Source organism: Calidris pugnax, unplaced genomic scaffold, assembly GCF_001431845.1.
Source record: "Calidris pugnax isolate Ruff unplaced genomic scaffold, ASM143184v1 scaffold58, whole genome shotgun sequence".
NCBI lineage: Eukaryota > Metazoa > Chordata > Aves > Charadriiformes > Scolopacidae > Calidris > Calidris pugnax.
This window is the reverse complement of record NW_015090868.1, coordinates 4,003,907-4,026,685: the sequence shown is the minus strand read 5'-3', so window position 1 is coordinate 4,026,685 and position 22,779 is coordinate 4,003,907. Positions and strand designations below refer to the sequence as shown.

Sequence of the window (22,779 nt, the reverse complement as noted above, 5' to 3'; positions counted from 1 at the left end):
AAGACCAAAAAGGATTCGGTTCCCTCTTAAACCCGTTTCATAGTGCCAGGGGTTTGAGAGGTGCTAGGGATCTAGTAATTAAACTAGGGAGGGAAAACTCACCTCAAGAAGTCAAAGGTTGCTCGTGAAGCAATTAACTATGTTGTTAATGAAGGTGCAGTAGAGATGATGTTCTGCTGTTTGGGGACTGTCAGTAAAACCGAAGGCAGTGTGTCAATGACGGCTGCATACATGACTTGCTGAACATGAAGCATTTATTTCTGTGAGCAATACATTAACCAGTGGCAAAGTTATACATTAAATTTATGTAGAAATGTATTCCCCCCCTACCCCAGCACACCAGTCAACTGCATCGGGGCAACAACTCGCAGCCCAAATCCTAACAACTGCTACAGCACACCATGCACTACAACAAACTTGCTTCCCACAAGCTCTTGCTTGAAGACCCTGATTTTAAGTACAAAAACAGTTAAAAATAACTTCATTAATTACCTGCCCACAGCTGTTGGCTACTAAAGAACCTTCAATCTGCAACTTAAACTGGAAAACTTTTTTTCTCTCAAGTTAAAGAATTAAAGTGCAGAGCAGCAGCTGTGTCCAATTGCTCAGTGGGAGGAGCTCATCAACACCCAGGTGTTCCATTTTCTTAATAAAATTAGTTCTCTGTGAAGACTTTGAGCATTCCACCACCAGTACGTCAACTGACACAGAATGTGTGTGGACCAGTTCTGGTGCAGACAGGTATTGGGATTTGTTTTAACCCACAAATTAAGGAAGCTTCTTACGCATGTGGGGGGCTATGATGCATGTGACTGTTTACATATATACAAAATAAATTTAACTCTGTTGTCATTAGGGACTCCAACCCATCTGAGGAGTCTGCAGAACTCATTCCACTGAAGCTTGAAATGCAGTTGTACTGCTAGACAAATATCAGGGCTATTATTTTCTTTTTAGCAAAAAAGTAGATTAGTAACTGTACAGTAGGTAAAAAGCAGTCTTTAAAAAAAATACAGAAATTACACAAAAGGCTGTAGTAAAGTGCCCAGCAAGAATATAAAGAACAGGAGAATCAGTGTAAGCAGACAAACAACATTCCATCCCTGCTCCTCTCACCTCTGCACAAATTCTCCCGCGTGCATTGTAACAGCATCAATGCTCAACGACAATACGTCAAAAAGACCATTTCCACTTCGCTATAGAAAGTATTAGAGAGCTTAAAGCCAAGAACATATTTATACCAGAAACTGTACTTTGGAGCACAATTAGCTCACTTTTGTCCATATTCTATGCAACGAGAGCTGCCAGGAACCCTCAAAACTCTGTCGACAGTGCTCTTCCTGGCAGCACAGCTCCCACCCATCCCAACAGCAGCTGTAGCTATAGACTGCTGGCTTGGATCAGCCAAATAATTACCTCCAAGCCACCCTCATTGCTCTTCCCCTTTCTCCCTTCCCACACCTCCGTCACTCTTGTGCTAGAGAGACAGCCTCTGGGTGCATCAGAGCTGCAGATTATTTAGGGCTATTGTGCTTTCTACGTGTGACTTCTGACACATGGAGAAGCCAGGCATTTCTTGCTCCCTTATCCCTGTCCTTTCCCTATGCTGATCCCCAGCCAGAGCCCTGCCCACAGTCAGGGTGGCTGACATCTGTACTGGAGAGATCCATTTCTGTTACGAGTTTTGCTGGGGAAGAAACCTGTACTTTGTCTTTACGTAAAAATATGGAGCAAGTTACACCGAAGCTGATATTCAACTTTTTACTTAGTATTTTCAAAAGCATGCTCCAAGACAAACCACCCTGTAACTAACTGCGTAAAAAACAAGACTATACAGATAGAGAACCTGAAGTGTTAAAAATATATATATTTTTTTTCCCTCTCCCCCTTTATCCCTTGACAAGTTAGCCTTTAAACAAACACTAATACGAGGTAAGCTGACAGAACAACACTGAATAAATAGCTGCGAAAAACTTTTGGTTGCTAGATGTCTGCAGGCATCATGTAAACTGTATGCTACCTTCATGCTAGTTTTAAAAAGGTGTTTTACATCAAGGGATCCACATTCTGGCACTTCTGGCAAGAAACAGATGTTTTTAGGCTGGTAAAGTTTTGAGATTAAAACAAAAAAGTAAAACAAATAGATTTTTCCCTCACTAGGAAAAAAGCCACATTGTGCTCCAACAGCCATCACTGAAGTTGTAAACCCAGGAAAGACAAATGTTAAAGTTACCTGCCTGTAGGAGAGTTAACGATGAGCTTTTTGCTTTCAGAAACCTGTCACTTAGTCCTGCTGCCAGTTTTCTAAACAAACAACTGGCATCTTTACACTGTGAACCCACCTAAATGACTCAGTTTTGGTAACAGAAGTACTTCTCTGCTTCAACTGAACTGAGCTTAGTCTGAGAGGTTTTAAGTTTTTTCTTTTTTGGACTAGTCTTTTTTTTTTTTATCCAGCCACTGTGAAAGCATAACTAAGTTCCTCCTAAAGTTGTTTTCAGAATAATGATTTGCATTTAAATGTAAACACTGATACAATAAACGTAGTGTGTACAAAAGGCACAAGACAAATTCGATTTGTGTTGCTGAAAACTTCCTTGACTTTGAAAGTTGGTAATGCATCTTACATTATCTGACCAGTAAACTGATCCTAAGCAAGCTGCAGGCTCCTGAACTGACCTGAACTGAAGGGGGTTCCCTACCTGCAGCAGCTTGGCTTTATGGTATCGCAATCAAACCTCTGTTGTCCTGTAAATGTAAATATCACAAATTAGAAGAGTAAGCCTCCTTGACCGTATTCATTAAGTTATGCAGCAAGAAAGGCAGTGTCTTAAAGAACAAGTGAAAAAAAAGACATCTGAGACAACTCTTGATTAATAAGAAACTAGGATTTTGAAAGACAGTGGCTCTCAGGAAGGCAGGTTGGTAAAAAGCCTTTTGGATCAAAGTTAAGTGCCAACATTCATTTCCCAAAGGGATTAATAATTCCAAATGGGACAATAAAATTCCCATTTCATAGCACTGCCCTGTGCAGCTCCCTTCAAACTCCCCAGCTGGCCAGCTTCATGTATGTATTACCCATCTGAACACAGGCTTTTTATTGCTCCACTTACCAGTGACCCACTGCAGCATTCAATTAACAAAGGCAATTTTCCCCTCTCTGCAACTTTTCAAACTATTGATAGTATAGATCTGAAGGAAAACAGAACTTTTCAATAATTTTTACCAAAAATTTCCCCAAAATGTTCCAAAAATAGTCAGACACTCCACTTGGGTCTCCTTATCTTCAAAAATTGCTTATCAAGCTCTCAAAAGAAAATACAGACCACCAAGCTACTAAGTTATTCGTAATCAACACTGGCTGTTCTCCCAATTTGTAAAGCCAGTAGTGCAAAAATCTGATTTTAAAGTCAACTACTTACAGCGATTTGAATTAACAGGTGAATTTTCAAAACCAAGGCAAGCACACAGACTGATATGCAAGGAGGTCACATTTTCTTGTGCTGAATATCGAAGTAAAACCAGCCATTGAATTCCTACAATAGTAAACTCAGACTCCTTTTCTTTTTTTTTCCATTTCAGAATCAACCTTCGCCATTCAAATCCAGTAATTTTGAAGTTGAAACATTCTTTGTATGGTTCAGAAGTAGTATGTTTGGTTTCGTGTTTCAAGCAATGACATGGAGACAGCTAATCATCTGTCAGTTTATTTTCTGAGCACATCCACACAGGAGCAGACAGGAGCAGCTGGCCAACAGGGCTGATATTTGGAAGAACGCATCTTCCTTCCGATGACAGCTTTTTCTTCAACTGGAACAGAACATTAATCACAAAATGCATCATTAGAATTGAAGAACACTTAAAAATTAAGTTATTGCAACAGGTCTCATCAACTCAAAGGGGAAAGTGAACAACAGCTGAATGAAAATCCCACCCTGAAGGAGAACACAGTAAGACTGTGCACAGTTATGTTATTAATCCACTTCAGGTGACAGTGATTAAAAACTGACTTCAGAGTAAGCAGGTCACCAGGTTACTCAATGAAGCGAGCTATTTTTAAGAGTACTTCCAGGTACCAACAGCACTAAATAACCAATTCTCTATTACATTAGGGTAAACCACAGCTGGTCCTCTCAGTAATTAGTCCTCTGATTAACTATAAAGGATTACAGGATACAGGATATTGAACATAACCTTAGTCGGGACAGAAATTCAAATGACCGACACCAGCAGTGGCTATGGGCTGTTATTTTTCATGTCAAAGATGAAATTAGTTGGTTTTGTTGTTGTGACTTCAGTATCTTTATAGCACAGTATTATAGTCACTCCCTAGGAACAAATATAGCTCAAATACTGACAATAAAGGAATGAAGTTAAACACACAGCAGTTCCAAAAAAGTAATATAAAGACATTTTTACGTAAGGGCTTGTATTCCAGCAACTGTATGTCAGCTCTCTCTCTGTATACATACACACACAGAGTAATCTACCTTTTTTGTTACATCTCCAGAAGGTCTTTTAATTGCCACACAGAAATGTCTCAGACAGAGCCAAGGGTACAACCAAACTCTGGCACTTATGCTCGTGCCAGAGACAACACCAGTCCTTGGCTACTGCCCTTTTGAGATGTGTGTTGGTCTGAGGCAAAACTGACTTCCAGGGGCCCCTTTATGTGGTTTTACACTTCCTCTTTAGAACATAATGTCCTCTCTCTTTAAAAAGCTGCACTCCAAAATGGATGCTCCCAAAAGATGAAATAAAAAAAAACCCAAACAAAGAAACAAACCCCACAAACCCAAGGGCTGGGGTAATCAGACTGCAAACACAAATCTAATGATGACTTTCTCAGACTGGACTAAAAGATTTAAAAAAACAACCAAAAAAGAGCATGAGATGTTTATCAAGCTAAACAGCTTAAAAACACACTTTCAGCATCTTTAAAACAATCACAGACCATGTTTGACATTCAGAATTATCTGAATGACAACGATCCAATAAAATGTACACACTGCTCAAAGAAAGATCAAAGTTTAAAAGTTATCACTTAAGTAAATGCCATCCAGAGGGAGCTGGACAGGCTTAAGAAGCAGGTCCGTGTGAATCTCATGAGGTTCAACAAGGCCAAGTGCAGGGTCCTGCACCTGGGTCAGGGCAACCCCCGGTATCAGCACAGAATGTGGGATGAAGGGATGGAGAGCAGCCCTGCCGAGAAGGACCTGGGGGTACTAGTGACTGAAAAGCCAACTATGTCCACTCACAGCCCAGAAAGCCAACCATACCCTGGGCTCCATCAAAACCAGTGTGGCCAGCAGGTCGAGGGAGGTGATTCTGCCTCTGCTCTTCTGTGGTGAGACCTCACCTGGAGTACTGCCTCCAGCTCTGGAGCCCTCAGCACACGAACCTGGACATGGACCTGTTGGAACGGGTCCAGAGGAGGCCACAAAGATGCTCAGAGGGCTGGAGCACCTCTCCTATGAGGACAGGCTGAGAGAGTTAGGGTTGTTCAGCCTGGAGAAGACAAGGCTTCGGGTAGACCTTAGAGCCCCTTCCAGTCCCTAAAGGGGCTACAGGAAAGATAGGAAAAAACTTTTTAGCAGGGCCTGCTGCGATATGACAAGGTGTAATGATTTTAAAGTAAAAGAGGGAAGATTTAGACTAGATGTAAGGAAGAAATTTTTTACATTGAGGGTGGTTAAACACTGGCCTAGGTTGCCCAGAGAAGTATTAGATGTCCCTGGACATCTAATGACTGGAAACATTCAAGGTCAGGTTGGATGGGGCTTTGAGCAACCTGATCTGGCCGAAGATGTCCCTGCTCCTTGCAGGAAGTTGGCTGGACTAGATGACCTTTAAAGGTCCCTTCCAACCCAAAATGTTCTATGATTCTATAAATAAACCATTAGGAACTTTTGAGAGTAGAAGTCCAACCTGACAAAACTAGTTGCAATTAATTGTATTTCTGTAACATAATCATAGAATCCAACAGGTCCAGTCTATTAATGCACGGCTCCATGGCTGGTGTCACCAATCCAAAAACCTGTTTCTTTGATGCCTGTCTCCAATGCTTTACTCTTGAGTAGTGATGACATGTAGGACATTAAACTAACTGAAGTTGAATAATTTATTGTTTTCCAGAAGCTGTTGCTGAAATCCTGATGGATTAAACAGGACAGAAGTATGTCATTTTACATTTTGAACGAAGGGTTAGAAATGAAATTTTTAGATTCTATTAAAAAAACCCTACACAGTCAAAATCGCAGACACCAACTGAGAGGCATTCGCTCTTCTCTTTAACTGTTCGTTTGACACCCACACTTTCAACACTATAACACTTCACACCATCACCAAGTTTATAGATGTACCTATATCTGGAACCGTCTGTGTCTTCATTCACCACTTAACACAAAAACAGAATGTAAGGTCAAGAACTTTCTAGTTTCTCTGATGAATCCAACTGACCTTCTGGGACCTTCCTGGTAAAAGCTACAGGCCACCTGTTGGTATCTGCACACCTACCATTTTTATCATCTGCCCTAACCATATACCATGGTCCAATGTGCCATGCCTGATGGGTCTAGTATCAATCCCTGCAGTTCTCTGATGGCTTTCCATGCCTTCTACTCCCTGTATACAGAAGTGACTGAGAGCAGCCTCACAGCTGTGACACCATGCCCAGGAGTCACGTCACATTCAAATGAGGGACATCCACTTGAGACACTTTTTCAGGATGACTAAAAGAGTGCTTCCAGTAGCAGAGTTAGAAATGGCCTTGCTGGAACGACTCCTCCAATGCTGTTGGAAAATCATAAATTATTTGGTATGCTGAAATTCTTAGGGTTGGAGTCAATTTTTTTAATCCAGCTTTAAATATTAAATAGTTGATTTCCATAAGCTTTTGTGAGGTTAGAATTCTTCAAATACTAAAGTGAATGATGATTGATTGTGTTCATTCTCCCCAACCCAATTATTAAGGTCTCTTCCTCTCATGCATATAATAGAATTTACTAGCTGCTTCTCAGATCTGCCCTCTGTGAAGTCTATGTTGCAAGATATCAATGCAAGAAATAATAACAAAAAAAAATAATCTCAGCTGTTTTTGACAATAGGTGACTAAATGCTCAGGAAGCATTTAGACAATAGGTGACTAAATGCTCTTCTATCTTCAGTAGACAGCACTTTTAAAGTTATTGAACTGGGTACTCAGTACCTGGCATAGAAGAACAAGCTGCTGATATTTTTACGTATTAGAATAAATCTGTTTTCCTTTCATTATCTGATAGAACTTTACCTGCTTTAGTAGACTAAGCTGTGATCTTTGCGTTCAGTATTAAGAACTAAGTTAATTGTCAAACTTAGCTTTACAAACCTCTGCTGGACAGCTTAAATAGTCACAATTTCATTATCTTTCTAGCAAAAGGGAATAATAATAATATTTTGGAATACAACCTAGAAGCAATGGGTATAAAGGTTAATATTTTCCAAACATGAAAAATGAAGAAATCGGAGCTTCAGTTTAAAACTATGAATTCATGTGCTACTACCTCATGGTAAAAAAAAAAAATAAAGAAAATAAAACAGATTGGAATTGCGTATTAACTACACAGAATATTATCATACCTTTTTCCTTATGTATTCAGATGTTTCTTTTAAGGGAAACTAGGTTTCATTTTCCATGGTTAATGCAGGATTGCTCATACCTTTAAAGATAAAAAAAATTATATTTCTACAGGAAAAGGTCTCATGTCTCTTTCAGCAAATAATACAGCCTTTAATTACCAATCATCTTAATGTCATTCCACTATTACCAAGCCTATTATTCCTGTCCTGTGTCTATGACACGGTTTTTCACTAGTTGCAACAAGGCTTCATATTCTGAAGCAATTTGTTCCCAAGAGAATTATCAGGCTTGGCCTAAAAGGTAATTAGCACCTACTAATGTTAGTGCTCTCAGTATCTCTTGGTCAGGTTTATCTGCAAAGGGCACAGCAGCTTGATAAATGGATTTAAAATAAGCTTCATGAGTTTTGGTTCATGACTACAAAAAACAAGTGACCTTGGTCATTTTTACACTATATCCTCCAACATCCTTTGCTACAAAACAAATCATTGCAGCATAAATCAATTCCTTACCAACTTTGCCCTTTTCAGCCTTCCCACTGGTTTCTGACCAAGATGGTGTATCTGTAAGAAGGTGGCTCTGGGAATCACGCAACGGCTTTGCAGGAAACAGGTGGTTCTCACTGAAATGCCAATAAAAAGAGCATTGTAGCAAACTGCAGTAATTTTTTTGTCATAGGCAGTATTTTCCCTACCTTACCTGGCTTCTTTTCTGATGAATCACTACACTTTGATCATTATGTACATTACACTGTAGATGTCACAGTTGGAACTGTTCTTAGTGCAGAACAGGGAAACATTTTTTCTTTGACAGATGTTACACATTAATACATGTACTTCAGTGCCAAATGCACTCTATCCATATTCACTCCCACTACAACAAACCTCATGTGATAAATAGTGGAGAGCACATCTCCAAAACATCTTGCCTAATATAAGCTATGGATCACTAGGGTAAGATTTAAAATGCCAATAAAGAGCTAGCTGAAATGTAATGCATTTCTTTTATGAATAAAAGATTGTCAATACCATTCCATTATCATTTCTTAGTCACGTCTTCAAATCTACTACACTTATCACACTCTTCATTACATAAATGTTGCTAAAGAGTTACTTTAAAGATGTCACGGCGGTGAAGGGTAAGGATTAAGAAAACATCTCCTAGTATCAGCAGAAATAAAACAAATGTATTTAATAGGCAGCTTCTTGTACTTCAGCACAAGAGCAGAGAGCTGGGATTCCCTTCTGTGAAGCTTCTTTTCCCCAGTTATGAAGAAGCTGGCCTCCCCCAGGAGCCTTGGAAGGTAACGCATCCGTATGGCAGGCGGGCTGACTGACTGGCTCATATGTATGCGGAACACAATGTTACGGATACTGTTTAAGCAGGCATGGAAAATTCAGATCCTAGGATGACACTGAACCAAGACAAACTTATTTCCATAAATTTAATTATAAGTCTGAGGATTGGCTGAATTAGCTATTTAAAATCTGATTTGTATTTATTAATAAGATGCACTTCATTTGCTTACCACTTTTAAGTATCTTATACATGGTTCTATTTATATAGGCACAGGAAAAAAAACCAGAATATTATCTATTTGAAATGAGTAACTAAAAGAAGATTACTTTTTGGATGTTGAATTAAGAGCACTGGGTGTGGAAGCTTGCTCAGGGTCCTGATTAACAAGGCAAGTTGGGAAGGAGCAACCATCCCCTAGACTGAAAAATTCAGAATTAGTGTCATACATACAAAAAAAAAAACTTTAAAGAATTGTTTTTTCGAAAAACTAGCCACCCCCCAAACTCTGCGGATCCTGATTATTCAAGAATGTCAAAAAATGAAGCATTAAAAACTGAGCATACCTTGAAAACACAGGCACCAACCAGTATTTCTTCTCATCACCAAACACCTGCCTTAGGTTTTTGCTGAAGCCCAAGCTAAAGCCATTCTTGTCTGTTCTATGGCGAAATATGGGAGCTCTGAACACCTCTTAAAAGAAAAAAAATCATTACATTTCTTCACAAGATAGGACGTTTAAGTTTCACAGCAGTATTTAAGCAATTACACTGATGATATCATCATCCAAGCGGAGAGGCCAAGTGACTGAGGAAGTCAGTCCACTCATGAAAGCCAAAGTCAGTGCCACAGTCTCTGTGTGTGCAGAGGAAGTCCTATGGCTAAGGAAGGGTGGAAACCTCCTCTACCCTCCTCCACCACCCTAATCAAGGCCAGGAAGAGCAAAGAACCCACTTTTTAAGAAAATGTGATATGTTATCTGAAGATTTCAGCATGTGACTATACCACAGAGAGCGTCTGAGAAAGAAAAAACCTAGATAAAGGTTTTCCCTACAGTAAGAGTAATGGAAAAGAAGAAAAGCTTAACCCACTTCAGTAGTAAAACGGGCTTTTCACACCCTGGGGTACAAAAATACTGTGTGTTTTTACAGCTGCATAAAGAAAGCACTTTGCTTGTAGACCCAGATTATTCCCCATGGACATCCAACCTATATTTCTGGAGAAGAGAGCTAAAAATAGCTTCATGTGTTGCAAAGTGCCCGAAGCAGAAAACTCATTCACCTTCCTCCAAGTGATTGATAGCCATTTAATTCCCTTAATTGGCTATATAAAGTAGGCAAACCAGGTCCTGACAGTACAGCTCACACAAACCATGCTGGAACCACGCAAAGATCATCCTTCTGCAGTAAATCCTTAGCTATGAACTGCTGGAAATGACCTTCTACATGGAGCATGCATTAGTTTTACCGTGTTTTAAAAGAAGGGGAAAAGGAAAATAGAGATATCCTTTCAGATGCCCATGTTGGGCTAGGAAAACAGCTCCCAGGATCATTGAAGCACAACCACACTTGAAGCTGTCCTGGCTTCATTACCAAACTACTGCATGTTCAGGGTTCCACATATTGAGCAATTTCCAAAAGTAAAATGCAAAGAAGAGTCAAACTCACCTTTTTGAGTAGCTTAAGTGTACAGAAAACATGGTATATTACTTGCATGGAATGCAATTGGTTTCAAAAACATGAAATACTGAATTAGAAGTGTACTGCATTACACAAATTTTTTGGGGGCACTAAAAATATATGAACAGTTTATAAACAGAATACTAAATAATTTCTGTTCATTTAAGCATTATTAATAAAACTTTTCTCCACTTATAACTAGATTGAACAAATTTTTTCTTCTACTAATTTTGAAGTAGATGATTTTTCAGCATACTGAAGAAACCCACAAACCCTAGTGAAATCTTGATGTAAACAAGCTTCCTTCCAATGATATATATGCAAAGTTTTCCACTAATCATCTACATATTAGTAATTCCCAATAGAACTGGAAAAAACAGGTCAATCCATTGGCTTACTCTAATTCAGCTTAGATCAACAGAAAAGCATTTAGAGATTTAGAAACTTTAAAGACGATATTGCAAATTGGTATTATTACAGTCCAGGACATAGCATAGAACAGGCACTCAAATCTTCTGCATCTTCTTTTATATTTATTTTTTTTTTTAAAGATCTGTAACCAGACACACGTGCATCCAGGTGGTGGGAAGTCCTAGTTTAACACTCATATTTAATGCAGTTATTACACACACTCCCATAGTAGAGGCACAGGCCATCTTCTTTGAGGTTTTTAAAATTAACTCATAACACACAGAGTTCTTTTTTATGTATCTATGATTACGTGGCAGACAGGACTCACAACTGTGAAACCGCCTTTCAGATCTCTGTGTTCATTTACTACTAAATATAGAAACACTGCCTTAAAGTCTGTTCTTCTGTATCAGATCATTCTCTGACATTGGCTCTTTGTGCTCAGTCATGTTGATGAAAATTAACAACACCAGGGCAATAACCAGCCTGCCTTCCAGATTTTTTATTTTCCTCTCCTTGCCTCCAGTACAGACAAAGTTTTGGAATTAATAACTATGCTTTTCAGAGCTTTTAAGCAAAATTGTAGCCAAATTGAACAGAGGAACTTTGGTTCTGCAGGGGGCAAGGGTGGGAATGAAGTGCTGGAGCCACTGCCTGGACAGAGACCTCACATCAGAGGACTCAGACCTGAGGGCTGGGAATGCCAAACAAGCAGCACTTGTGCAAACATGCATTGGTGTGTCTAACATTTATTACAAAACAATCTCAGGTTTTTTTTAGTTTATTCAATTTCTGTTAACAAGCTGTGGATGGGATGAAGTGGGAGGAAGAGGATAAATTCATTAATAGCTTGGCTCCTAGGGGCAGGAGGAAAAGAGCTGGAACTTCCAGGGAGCAGCAGAACTGGGGAACCAGTAGTGGATGCTGCCAGACCCAGGCACTTTTAACCAGGATCCAAGGAACCTGCAGAGGATTGCCTGCTTTTTCCATTACTCCCCGTGTATATAGCATACATCTATTATTTATTTCTTGCTGTCAAACACAGAAGTATTAAATCCACTTACCTAGCGTAGACTTATTCTTGCTGACAAGCCAACAGTGATACCCAAAGAGAGAAGACAGACTGACAGAAAACATAGCCGCAGCAAAGAATAAAAACATGATGTGGAACTTGGCTTGAGTATCAGGAAGGCCATTCTAAAAATAAAATAAAATTATGCCATTAGAATTGGGGAAATAGCTGTTTAATTTGATTATTAGTAATCCTCTATTCAGCCAAATCAAATTCAGTGCAGACACAACCGTACCACGCAACAGGGGTCTGAATAAATGAATTATACACCTTCTATGTACAGATGACCATGCAATTAGGTTGCTGATGGCATCTAAAGTAAAGAAATGGGCCCTTTCTAGAGAAAATATAAATACTGACAACAAGAACCTGCAATTTAGATTTGAACTTTGAAGTGTCTTTTAGAGAAGAGTAATTTATCTTTACAAAAATGATCTTGTTTAATTTGCATTTTCAAAACAGTCATATAACAGCATAAATAATGCACATCTATGAAGAGAACATCCTAGAGTTGTGAACTCAGGTAATCATAATTAAAATATTAGAGCATTTCTCTGAAGCTTTTTCAAGCTATTAGAGGAAGTTAACAAAACCTATCTATAATTTCAATTCCCTTTTGAAAATTTTCAATTTTCAAAAAAGAAGGCTATGATTATTAAACTTTAGTACCCCGTATTAGGAGATACTTGATTTCTGTAAAGCCATGAATATTAGACTTCTTGCACAGTATTAACTTCATATGCTTAAAGACAGTACGTAGATTAGAGTACTTACTGTCCAAAATTTGATGAAATACTGTAAATCCGTTGCAGCAATGAAAAGGCAATACAGTAGAGAGTAAGCCAAGAAGAGAAGAAAAAATTTGTAATTGGAGAATCCTACACAGTTGTTCACCCTGACAGAAAAAAAAAAAAGTTAAAAAAAAAAGGAATGTAAAGAAAATTATTTTCCTTCATTTCATCCAATTTAAAATTAAACATATTTACTCTAAAATAGTATCAGAATGTAAACCAAGTTTTCCTTCCTACCTGTGGTGCCTTAAGCTACTGAAATGTATTTAGCTTCAACTCTTAAATTAGTGTATAAATTCTAACCAAAACAACGACAGCAAACCCAAAGAACTTTACCAAGCAACACCATTTGCAACAGTTTACTGAAATTCACATCTGATTTATGTTATGAAATCTGTTCCCAGCACACCCGATGTAAATGTGATTGCAGTTACAGTTACCTTTTCAGTTTGTAGGTAAGTTTAAGTACCCATGTTTTACCATTCTGCATAACACTGTACATAACAAGTGGGACAGTCACAAATCAAGATTTTGAATCTTGATTTAATTTCGTGAGAATAAAAGCAGTGTCATTTAATCCACAATCTCCTTCACTAATCATATTACATATTAGTGTAAACTTTACTATTAAGATTCGAAGGACGTCCCTAAAAATATTTACATTTATATAAAATAATGAGGGAAATACTACTGTTGAGTAAACAGAAAATGTACCTTAACAGTGACAACATGACAGCAAGTAAAACAAAAGATTAGGAATGTTTAAATACACAACCAAATTTTAAAATAAATCTCATTTTATCATTTTGATTTATGGGCTTCAAGTTCAGCTGTTTCCCAGCTTTATAGAATTTATACATGAGAATAAGCATCTAGTACAGACTCTCATCAGAGAGACATCACAAGGGTACATTTAGTATCATAGCAGCTTCCCATTAGAGACAATGTATTATCTAAGAATTTTAGAGGTCTATTAAACATGTAATGATGTTACATCCACCAAATGAAAAATATTGCAATGCTGCCCATGGATAGTTCATTGGTAAGCAGCTTTCTTTTTCTTTTATTTGGTTGCATTAAGAAGCTAACCAAAGTTATCACTGTACCACTAATGTTGATATAACTCTCCATATGGGTTTAAAAAAAATAATTCATATACCTTCTTTAACTAGCTGATGAAAGCATTTGTATGTTAAGAAACAATTCTCAAAAAATAAGAAGGCGTGGTGAGTCTCATCTTTAGCTGCTTCTAGAGGTGTAGGACAAGTTATTGCAACTATGGTCTTTAGGGAGACAGTGATGGTAATGGCAGGATACACAGGAATCAGGATAGGATAAGATTTTAAGATACCAAGTAATCTTTCAGAGTGCACTATTGTCATCCATCCTTGGGGTGAAGAGGGGGGTTTTTTGGTTTTTTATTGGGTTTTCACAAAACATGCTACCTTGGCTAAAAATTAAATTTAGCATTGCCATTTAAATATGCAGCAATAGCTAAGCATCTATATTAACTATAATTAAGAAGGACTCACAAGAGATTGTTCTAATTAAAAAATGCCCCAGAAGATCTGTTTCTAACTAAGCTCATCACAGACTCATAGAATGGTTTGGGTTGGAAGGGGCCTTAAAGACCACGTAGTTGCAACCTCCCGGTACACCAGGTTGCTCAAAGCCCCATCCACCCCTGTCTTGATTATTATTGCTCATGATTCTTATTGGCAAGTAAATTTACAGTTCTCCACAGCAAAGTGTCTTCTTCATTAAACATGTCAAAGTCAGGAATGCCATGATAAACTGCAAGCAATTCAGATGCAAGGTTTCTATAACACTACTCTACTTTCATATTATTTCTTTTACTTTATGTCATTTTAGTGAGAAAAGAACTATCAAGTGAAACGTTATTCATCAGGGATGACATTTCTTGAATCAAAGACAGATTTCTTTCTTGTTGCTCTTTTGCACTACTGCATACAGTATACACATTAAAAAAATAATTCATGAATTATCCCACTCCGTGACCAGAGCAACACCTTGTCAGTGTTTTGACAAAGCCCCAGACCGAGGGGTTCTTACTGGAAGAGATTAGTTCATCAAGAGAAAGTAAACACCAAGGTTTGGTAATTATGTTATTTGAACAAGTAATATCAAATCATAAGACCCAAGAATGGTGGTTAGATTTAAAATTTAATATTTTGAGGAAGAATAAAACTGATAAACATACAGACATAAATAAGGGGGTGCTATTGCAGTGAAACATTCATACAAAAGAACATTCCAGGTTAAAATTTACATTACAGATAACATTTAAAACAATTAATTTTGAAGTACAAAAAGAAAATATATCCTTTCCATCTTAAAAGTTATTTTACTGAAAACACCAGGGAAAAAAAATAACTTATAAGGCACTAAAGGTGATGCAGCTCAGTTAACAAAAAGCATCACAGAATTCAGGCATTGCTAAATTCTTTCCAGATGATTCAAAAGACAAAGGGGAAATGTTTCAAATGTTTCTAAGGTGTTGCTAATGCACCTTGTTAATATTAGAGTTGTTACAAATTATATTTTTGGTGCCTCAAGCCATTGCATTCCTGGCAGATAAATACTCCATCTAAATAGTATGAGCAGCAGAAGCACTAGCATAGAAGTCACTAATGCTCTTATTTCTGCACCACTTAAACCTTTTGGAGTAGTTAGAGGGCAATTAGCATTAAATATCTCTGTTTATCACAGCACTTCCATTAGCCCAGGAGTGATAGCCAAAATGAAGCCTCCTAGAAAGGAGCTGACCTGGGGGCTGGGCCATGGCTATGCCCCTCACTACCTCTGCCTTCCAAATGCTCCTTCTTACTTTCCCCCTTGGTTATTTCTACCTGTCCTCCTTCCAGAAACCCCTTTCCAAGCAGAATATTAAAATAGTAGTTCTCATTACTGTTTCCCTGCTCTCCTTAAGCACCACACAGGTTCTTTCCCACCTCTTTCCCACCAAAAAATCCCAAAACGAAAAGCAAAGCAGGACTGAACGATGTTTTCAGGGGGGCTAAACCCCACCCATGATACCGATTTGCACCCTTACTTTTGTTGATAAAATAGCCATGTGATATTTCCCAAAGACCCCTGGAACATGGGTCTTTAAAGGAAATATAAAGTTTGATCAGCATCTCTGCAATATTTCAGAACTCTCCTGCTACTTCCACATAGTTAATTATTTCAGGGTCAGCAAGGAACAGGGGACATCCACTCAAATTAGGAAAAATAAGACAATATCTCTTTTTCAAGTGCCTTTCTGTTACTTGCAGTACAAAAGGAACAATTCATCAACAAACGTTACACGTCTCTCAAGTACCTTCTCCATTTCTATTTTTTCTTTTTGCATCCGTTGCTTATTAGATTAAAAACAGAGCAATGTAAGCACTCTCTCAGACTGGGTATGTTTCTGTTGTTTGGATGCAAAGAGTCTGCAAATGGGTAAAATAACCAAATGCTACTGAGAGGAAAATGGAGTTTATTTTCCTAGAAGCCTATACCCTAGTGAAATACCACTTCACTGCCCTTTTACACAACGTGAAGCTCTCAGTTTATGATTCGTTATTTGATGCAATGGATGTTTATTCTGAAATTGAAGTTTACATAAATGACATTCTCATGTACCATCCTAAGGTAGGACAACTCAAAAAACCCCAAGCAGACCATAAACCTTATGAGAAGTGTGTCTAACACCGAAGAATAATAGTAATATTGAGACTTTTCACTGGTATTTTGTCAGAAATAGCCTGACAGCTATTTTTCTTACGGCTTTCCACAAGACAGCTATAAGAAGCCTTTTTTCTTATAAGAAATTTATTCCACGTTCAACGGTTTTATCTGTTTGTGTTTTGTTTGTTGGTTTGGTTTTTTTAAGAAGCATGCTACTAACACTAAGCATCATCAAGTTTCATATACTGATATCCCTACAGCAAAAAAATATATGTAGGAAGTAACTCTGCCCTATATTGTTAAATATTTCTTTCAATGTATCTACCATGCAGCTGCAAAATAAGGGGAGATTCTTAAATCACACTGCACTGTGTCAGAGGCTGTAGTCAGGACCAAGACAAACAGGAGGAGCCCAGAAGCCCTTCCTCCCCCAGGACAAGTCTCCTTTCCCCAGGAATTTGACTTAAGAAGGTCAATCCAGCTGATTAGAACCATCTACCATTCTGTTTGTCCAGTGCAGGAAGTTGTTCTTTTCTGATTGGTTTCATGTGGTGAAGAACTGCCATCACCACTCAATCCTCTTAACTTGGCCCTTACTAAACAATTATCTTTAATTATTTCTGCAAGATACCTGCCAAACTGACATAAAATTAATTACACATCCTGTCTACCCACTGAGTTCCAAGGGCTGCCTAGAAAAGACAGCAAAATAAAACCACTGTGCAGGCCAATATGGCAGCAAAAGGAGGAAGAGTGGGAGGGAGAAGGGAGAAAAAAATGAAAGGAAACAAATAACCCATAAAATAAAAGAGGTAACTTGCTGTTTCCAGCAAGCCCACTCAAGCTGTGCTGGGACCTTCAGTAAGGGGAACACAGCACAGCCCCTCTTTGGTTTTGAACCTAGGGCAGTATTTCATCATTCAATACAACTAAGCCACAATCATAGTCAAAGTCCATGAAGAAAATAAGCAACTCTTAGAAGTTGTTTTCTTACTGACCAGAAGTCTGCCTCATCCTAACTATAAAAACATAGAGTTCCTAACTCAAAGGTCTAAGAAAAATTATATATGAACCTCTTTCCACATCTCACAAGTAGGAAAAGAGGACAGAGAGGAAATAACTCCAGTAGTTCTGCAAGACCAGTAACTTTACATAAGCATCTAACTCTAGAGTAGTGAAGCACCACCTTCATAACAGGCCCCTCAAGAGTTTATTTTACCAAATGAGAAACTAAGAAAGGAAAGCCAATAGTACACTCACCAAGGGCAATGATGATCCATTTTCAAAATGCATCTTAAATAAACCCAAGAGAATTCCAAGCATTGCAAAAGGCAAAAGAAAAACAAAAGTCAGAAGCGCAGTTACATGTCAGATTTAAATTATTCACATACAGATTCAGAATTACCCATATGTACTATTGGATAATTAATCTATTTAACAAGGATGTCTATTTAAATTCAAATAATACAGCTTACCTACAAGTAAAGTGTAGGTAACCCAAACTCAAAACACTTGTTCCGTCAATAGCTTAGTGATTTAAGAAAATGCAATTTATAACTTCAGCTTTAGGATTTGGTCCTCATTCTGAATAGGTCTTTATACTTAGTGTTGCAACTAAACATATTTCCAAGTACATGATCTGCTTTTAGAGAAATATGCAAATGCACGGGAAGTTTTTAGGAACTTACCTTGTATGAAAAATCCCAAACATTTTTGCAATTTATCACTCTCCACAATAAAACATGCACAAGAAAATCAGATATAATTGAAGCAAGTGAATTTTGGCAAGGACAAAATTATAGTATTCTGCAAAATATATTAGCTAATGGCATTCTCCAAATTTCACTCATGTTTGATAGGACAACACGGGTCACCCTTTTTCTCTACCCTGCTGAGACACGAGAATGTCCCTGTCTTACACCGCAACCACCATCCCATACAACACAACCAAGATCCTCTTTCTGCCTCAACTCAGTTACTCTTTCAGTGTCTCTGCTGTTTCACTGCACAAAATGGAAAGTTTTCTCTGCCTCACAGTAATGTTGGAAGGCTTGATGGATCATCAGGTGAAAAGCATTTGGATAAGCCTTAAAGCTGAGAATAAATCAACCTTTGAAGAAGCCCCTTCTCTTAAAGTTTGAAATTTCAATCTCAGGGGGCAAGAGTAGAGAAAACCACAGATATCCAAGCTTACTGGGGAAAGGTCAGAAAGAAGAACAACCGAAAGAAAGATTAAGTTGGAAAGCAATTAAACTTCTGGGGAACATGGAGGTGAACTTCATTTTGTGTTAGACAAACAAAAACTTTATTTTATGGTTTCAGTTAGAAATGGCTGATGCTTGGTTCCTTCTTCAAATAAAAATAACCTGCAAGTTATCCAATGAAAAATAGGATATTAAGTTTATTACCTTGGATAAGATGCAAGTGACATCATGATTAGATTGAGATGGGTAGTGATCTTTATTCAGATTCTAACAAAAGAAGCAAATTTTTGTTTATCAGCTATTTTTGGTTACATTCTTAAGGAAAGTTCTGCATTAATATTCAGACTTTTTAACCATTGCATAAAGAATGTGTAAGACCATGGAATCCATGTTGGCATCATGAAAGCCATCAAACGAATTAGAGTAAGTTACAGACTTCCTTAGAAATACATAAATAAATAACAACTAAAGCTAGAAAAAAAAATATCTAAGGAATAAAAAAAGCTTCTCTGCCAAAACATTAAACCTGAATAATCTACGCATAAAAAATAAAAGCTTCTGTGTCAAGAAAAAAAATAATAAATTTCTTCAGAAAACTACTTATTTAAAATATTTTCTTACTTGTCGCATATAGAACAGTGATGGCAACGATCTGGTTTTACAAGATGGCATCTGTCACAGTATCTGATTGCTAAAGAAAAAAGTTCCAAGATTAGATCTCCATGTACAGTTACACATTTTGAGTCCTGAAGTCTGTGAAAACATAAATACTAGCAGCTCAGCCCAGCAGAACACCCAGGAAAGCATTTTAGCATGATCAGAAGCAGCTGCAATTACTGAAGCATTCTTTAAGTTCTCGCAATGCTGAATCTAGCAGAGCGAACCCAAAAAGCTCAGGTTTTGCAATCTCTGCTAATCGTGCTAATCAGGGTTTTTTCTTCCAAACCCCTCAGCTCTGCAAAACAACCAATGAACCAACAAAATCCTCACTAGACTGGAAAAACCTTTAAAGACTGTTCAACAATATAGCTATTTTAAGCTATTATTCTAACAGCTTTAATTTACTACATGAGATTATCTCTTGGATTTGCTTAGCTAGCCAGCATTCACAAATTTACAGGATCAGTAGCTTAAGATTAACTCTTAGTTTGGAAGAACTTTTGTTCTTTCAACTGAACCATCAGCAAGTAAAACAGTAACACTTTCTTATCCAGCTATACATGACATGCAGATAGTGAAAAATTAATTTTTAAAAAATTTTTTTAACCTATGAAAGAAGAAATCTATGCAGTTAAAGACTCCTCCAGTTTGTTAGTATGACAAGCCATTTGTTAATGTCAGCTTGCAAACATTTAGCAAGGCATTGCCAGTCCGCTTTAAAATCCCAAATTATACACAGCAATTTACTTTCCAACAATCTTTCCACTGAATAAATGTTGCTGCATAAAGCTACACTAAAGTTAAGTTCTTGGGTCACTTTGTTATTTTATGAAGTATGAAAAGCAGTTCTTCCCTACAATCCAAAGCCTTGGTATTTTTTAAAATTAGTTTAGGTAGTACAGCAAGACACCTGCCTTCGGTGGTCTCCTGAACACCTATTTACCTCCAGACATTGTCCGTGTATAGATAGGAAGATCCTTGGCTGCCCGTCTTAGGACTTCTTGCTGGGATTCACCTCTAGGCTCCCTCTCTAGGGATTCCTTGTCTGAATATGATAGATGAAACTGGAATAATTTTTAAAACCAAAGATACGTTAGCAAATTTCAAGTTAAATAAGTATCTGTGGAGAAGCAGAGAGAAATAAATATTCATTATAAAAAGATGAATTAACAGCACGTAGAAAGTATTACAGCAAATAACCTGGTGTTTCTAAGACCAGTTGCCATAAACCAAATTAGTGATGACAAAATTAAAATTATTTCTGATGTCTTATTCATGCAATGCTGAATGATTCCAGAAGTAGTAAGTGACACTCTTCATGAAGAGGATCAAAAGCTTATCATGCGCTTGAAATGTCAGTTAACTGACTTTTGTAATACTCAATATTAGCTAGTGAATATAACCTAGGGATGTCAGGTTTTAAGTGAAAGAAAATATGCTACTAGTAATAGGAAAAGATAGCTTTATTTCTCTTCCAGTGTCAGGCATTTTTCCCTTTTATTCTTTGCCACTGGAGAGTTGTTGTTCTCTTCATGCAGGTGTTAGGATGTGTTTCTACATCAGAAACTGGCTGAGAAGAAGCCATGTGTGTCCTGTGTGACAGAATAACCATGTCTTAACGTGTTCCTGCATAAAAAGACAACTTCTGTCACTGCCCAAAACAGCAATAACAAACATTGCTCTAGTAAACTGCAGGGTAAAAATTACTGAAAGAGATGCCCGGTATACACAAAGTAGTCCAAATTTTTTATATTCTTAAAGTCCTCTGCAACACAGCAACACAGTCAGCTTTGTTGCTGCAGCTTCTAGAAATGGGCAGATGCCCAAGTCTTTGGTATCTCTATCAGAGAAACAGGATACAAAATCATCTCTGAAAAGAAGTCTGTATTTGGCAGGAAGAGTGGCTGTCCCTAACCTGTACCGCAGAAGCCCTCTGCATAGCATTTATGGCTACAGAAAGGCTAGTCATTACAGTAATATTATTTTTTTTTCCTAAATGAAAGTGATGCACATAAAACTAAGGAAGCAGACAGAAACATACAGTTAGGAGCCTATTCTCACCTTCGTAGAGAAGGCACCACTCTACCTTCCTGACAAAGCTCACAATCTTCCAGCAGAAGCTGGAAGTTCACTGTTTAGCATGAGCTGGTGTGGTTTGCACCAGCTGCAGTACTCATGAAAACAAAACACAAAAGCTCTATCTGTTTTTCATTTTTCAGTTGAGTATTTGCTATAGCTGAGAAGTCAGCTCTGTTAAGTCGAAAATACATCCTTTTACATTTACAGACTTCATCCTAGGAACTGGAAGCCGAGCAGTAACTTAACATTACAAAATACCCTAATTAAATTTTAAAAATACTGCTCTAGAAGATTAGGAAAAAGACATGGAACAACAAAGATGTCACTTACTGTCAGCAACATTGTGTAAATTCAAAGAACAAAGACACACCACACATTGCTTTCTATAACCCAACTTCAATACTTTTAATATCCCACTTGACGTTCTCCCGTAGCATTTTATGATGGCTTTGGAATCCCACTGTAATTACGAAGGATTTGTCAAAATGTTTTGGAAGTCTTTTATTGGCATCAGCCAAATCAGTGATTTGAAAACCCTTCTAATTATCGTTACAGTCACCATATACATGCATATATTTTGCTGTGTAATTACCAAATGAAATAGACTCTCAATTTATTTTGCTCCTCTCTGCCCCAAGCTGTAGTAAAGACTGCAGTGTGAAATTCAAGGAAAATGCAATTACTTCGAATTATCTACTTGTTTCCACAATTACATATCTTATTAGTGAATGAAAACTATTCAGAAAAGAAACTCCACACAACAGACAGTAGAAATCACAAGCTATTTATTTCCTGTTGGCATGGTAGTTATAGGAGCTAAGAGTTATGAGTCTGTGCTGAAATAAGTATTGGCTTTGTGGGTATTTCAAACTCCAGAACAGCCACAGCAGGATTCCATTGTCCTCAGAGGCTGTGTGACACAGCACCTGCTGAGGACTGTGGGGTTTTGGTACAAAGACAGGATGGAAGAGGCCAAAAAGTTGTAGTGGTTGTACCAAGCTGCATGGGGAGGATTTTCATCAAAGCTATTGACAGTCTGCTCTTTTTTTTTTTTTTTTTAGAAGGGGGAAAAAAAAAAAATAAAAAAGGGAAAAAAAAGAAAAAAAAAAAAAAAGAGAAAGAAAAGAAAACAGGATGCTCTTGGAGAGCAGCTTTTCATCCTCGGCCACGGAGCCTTAATTGGGGGTTTGGGGGGAGCCTGGTGTGGGAGGGGGGGCAGGTTTGGAGGGTCATGGGGGGGGGGGAGAAGGGGGGGGACGGGTCCTTCAGGAGGGGG

The 22,779-nt window shown here is 37.9% G+C and overlaps 1 protein-coding gene across 2 annotated transcripts in view; it reads right to left on the bottom strand.

The window, feature by feature from the left end:
• Positions 1-232: 232 nt before the first annotated feature.
• The window catches only part of ZDHHC2 (zinc finger, DHHC-type containing 2), a 36,824-nt gene continuing 14,277 nt past the window's right edge, over positions 233-22,779 (bottom strand). For both annotated transcript variants that reach the window (XM_014945624.1, XM_014945625.1), the window contains exons 4-13: positions 20,368-20,488; positions 19,386-19,455; positions 17,821-17,853; positions 12,851-12,971; positions 12,069-12,201; positions 9,481-9,607; positions 9,244-9,336; positions 8,131-8,240; positions 7,618-7,697; positions 233-3,810 (exon numbers count right to left, since the gene is read on the bottom strand). In XM_014945624.1, the coding sequence (XP_014801110.1) occupies positions 7,657-7,697; positions 8,131-8,240; positions 9,244-9,336; positions 9,481-9,607; positions 12,069-12,201; positions 12,851-12,971; positions 17,821-17,853; positions 19,386-19,455; positions 20,368-20,488 (849 nt within the window). In that variant the 3' untranslated portion in view covers positions 233-3,810; positions 7,618-7,656. The remainder of the gene's footprint in view (positions 3,811-7,617; positions 7,698-8,130; positions 8,241-9,243; positions 9,337-9,480; positions 9,608-12,068; positions 12,202-12,850; positions 12,972-17,820; positions 17,854-19,385; positions 19,456-20,367; positions 20,489-22,779) is intronic.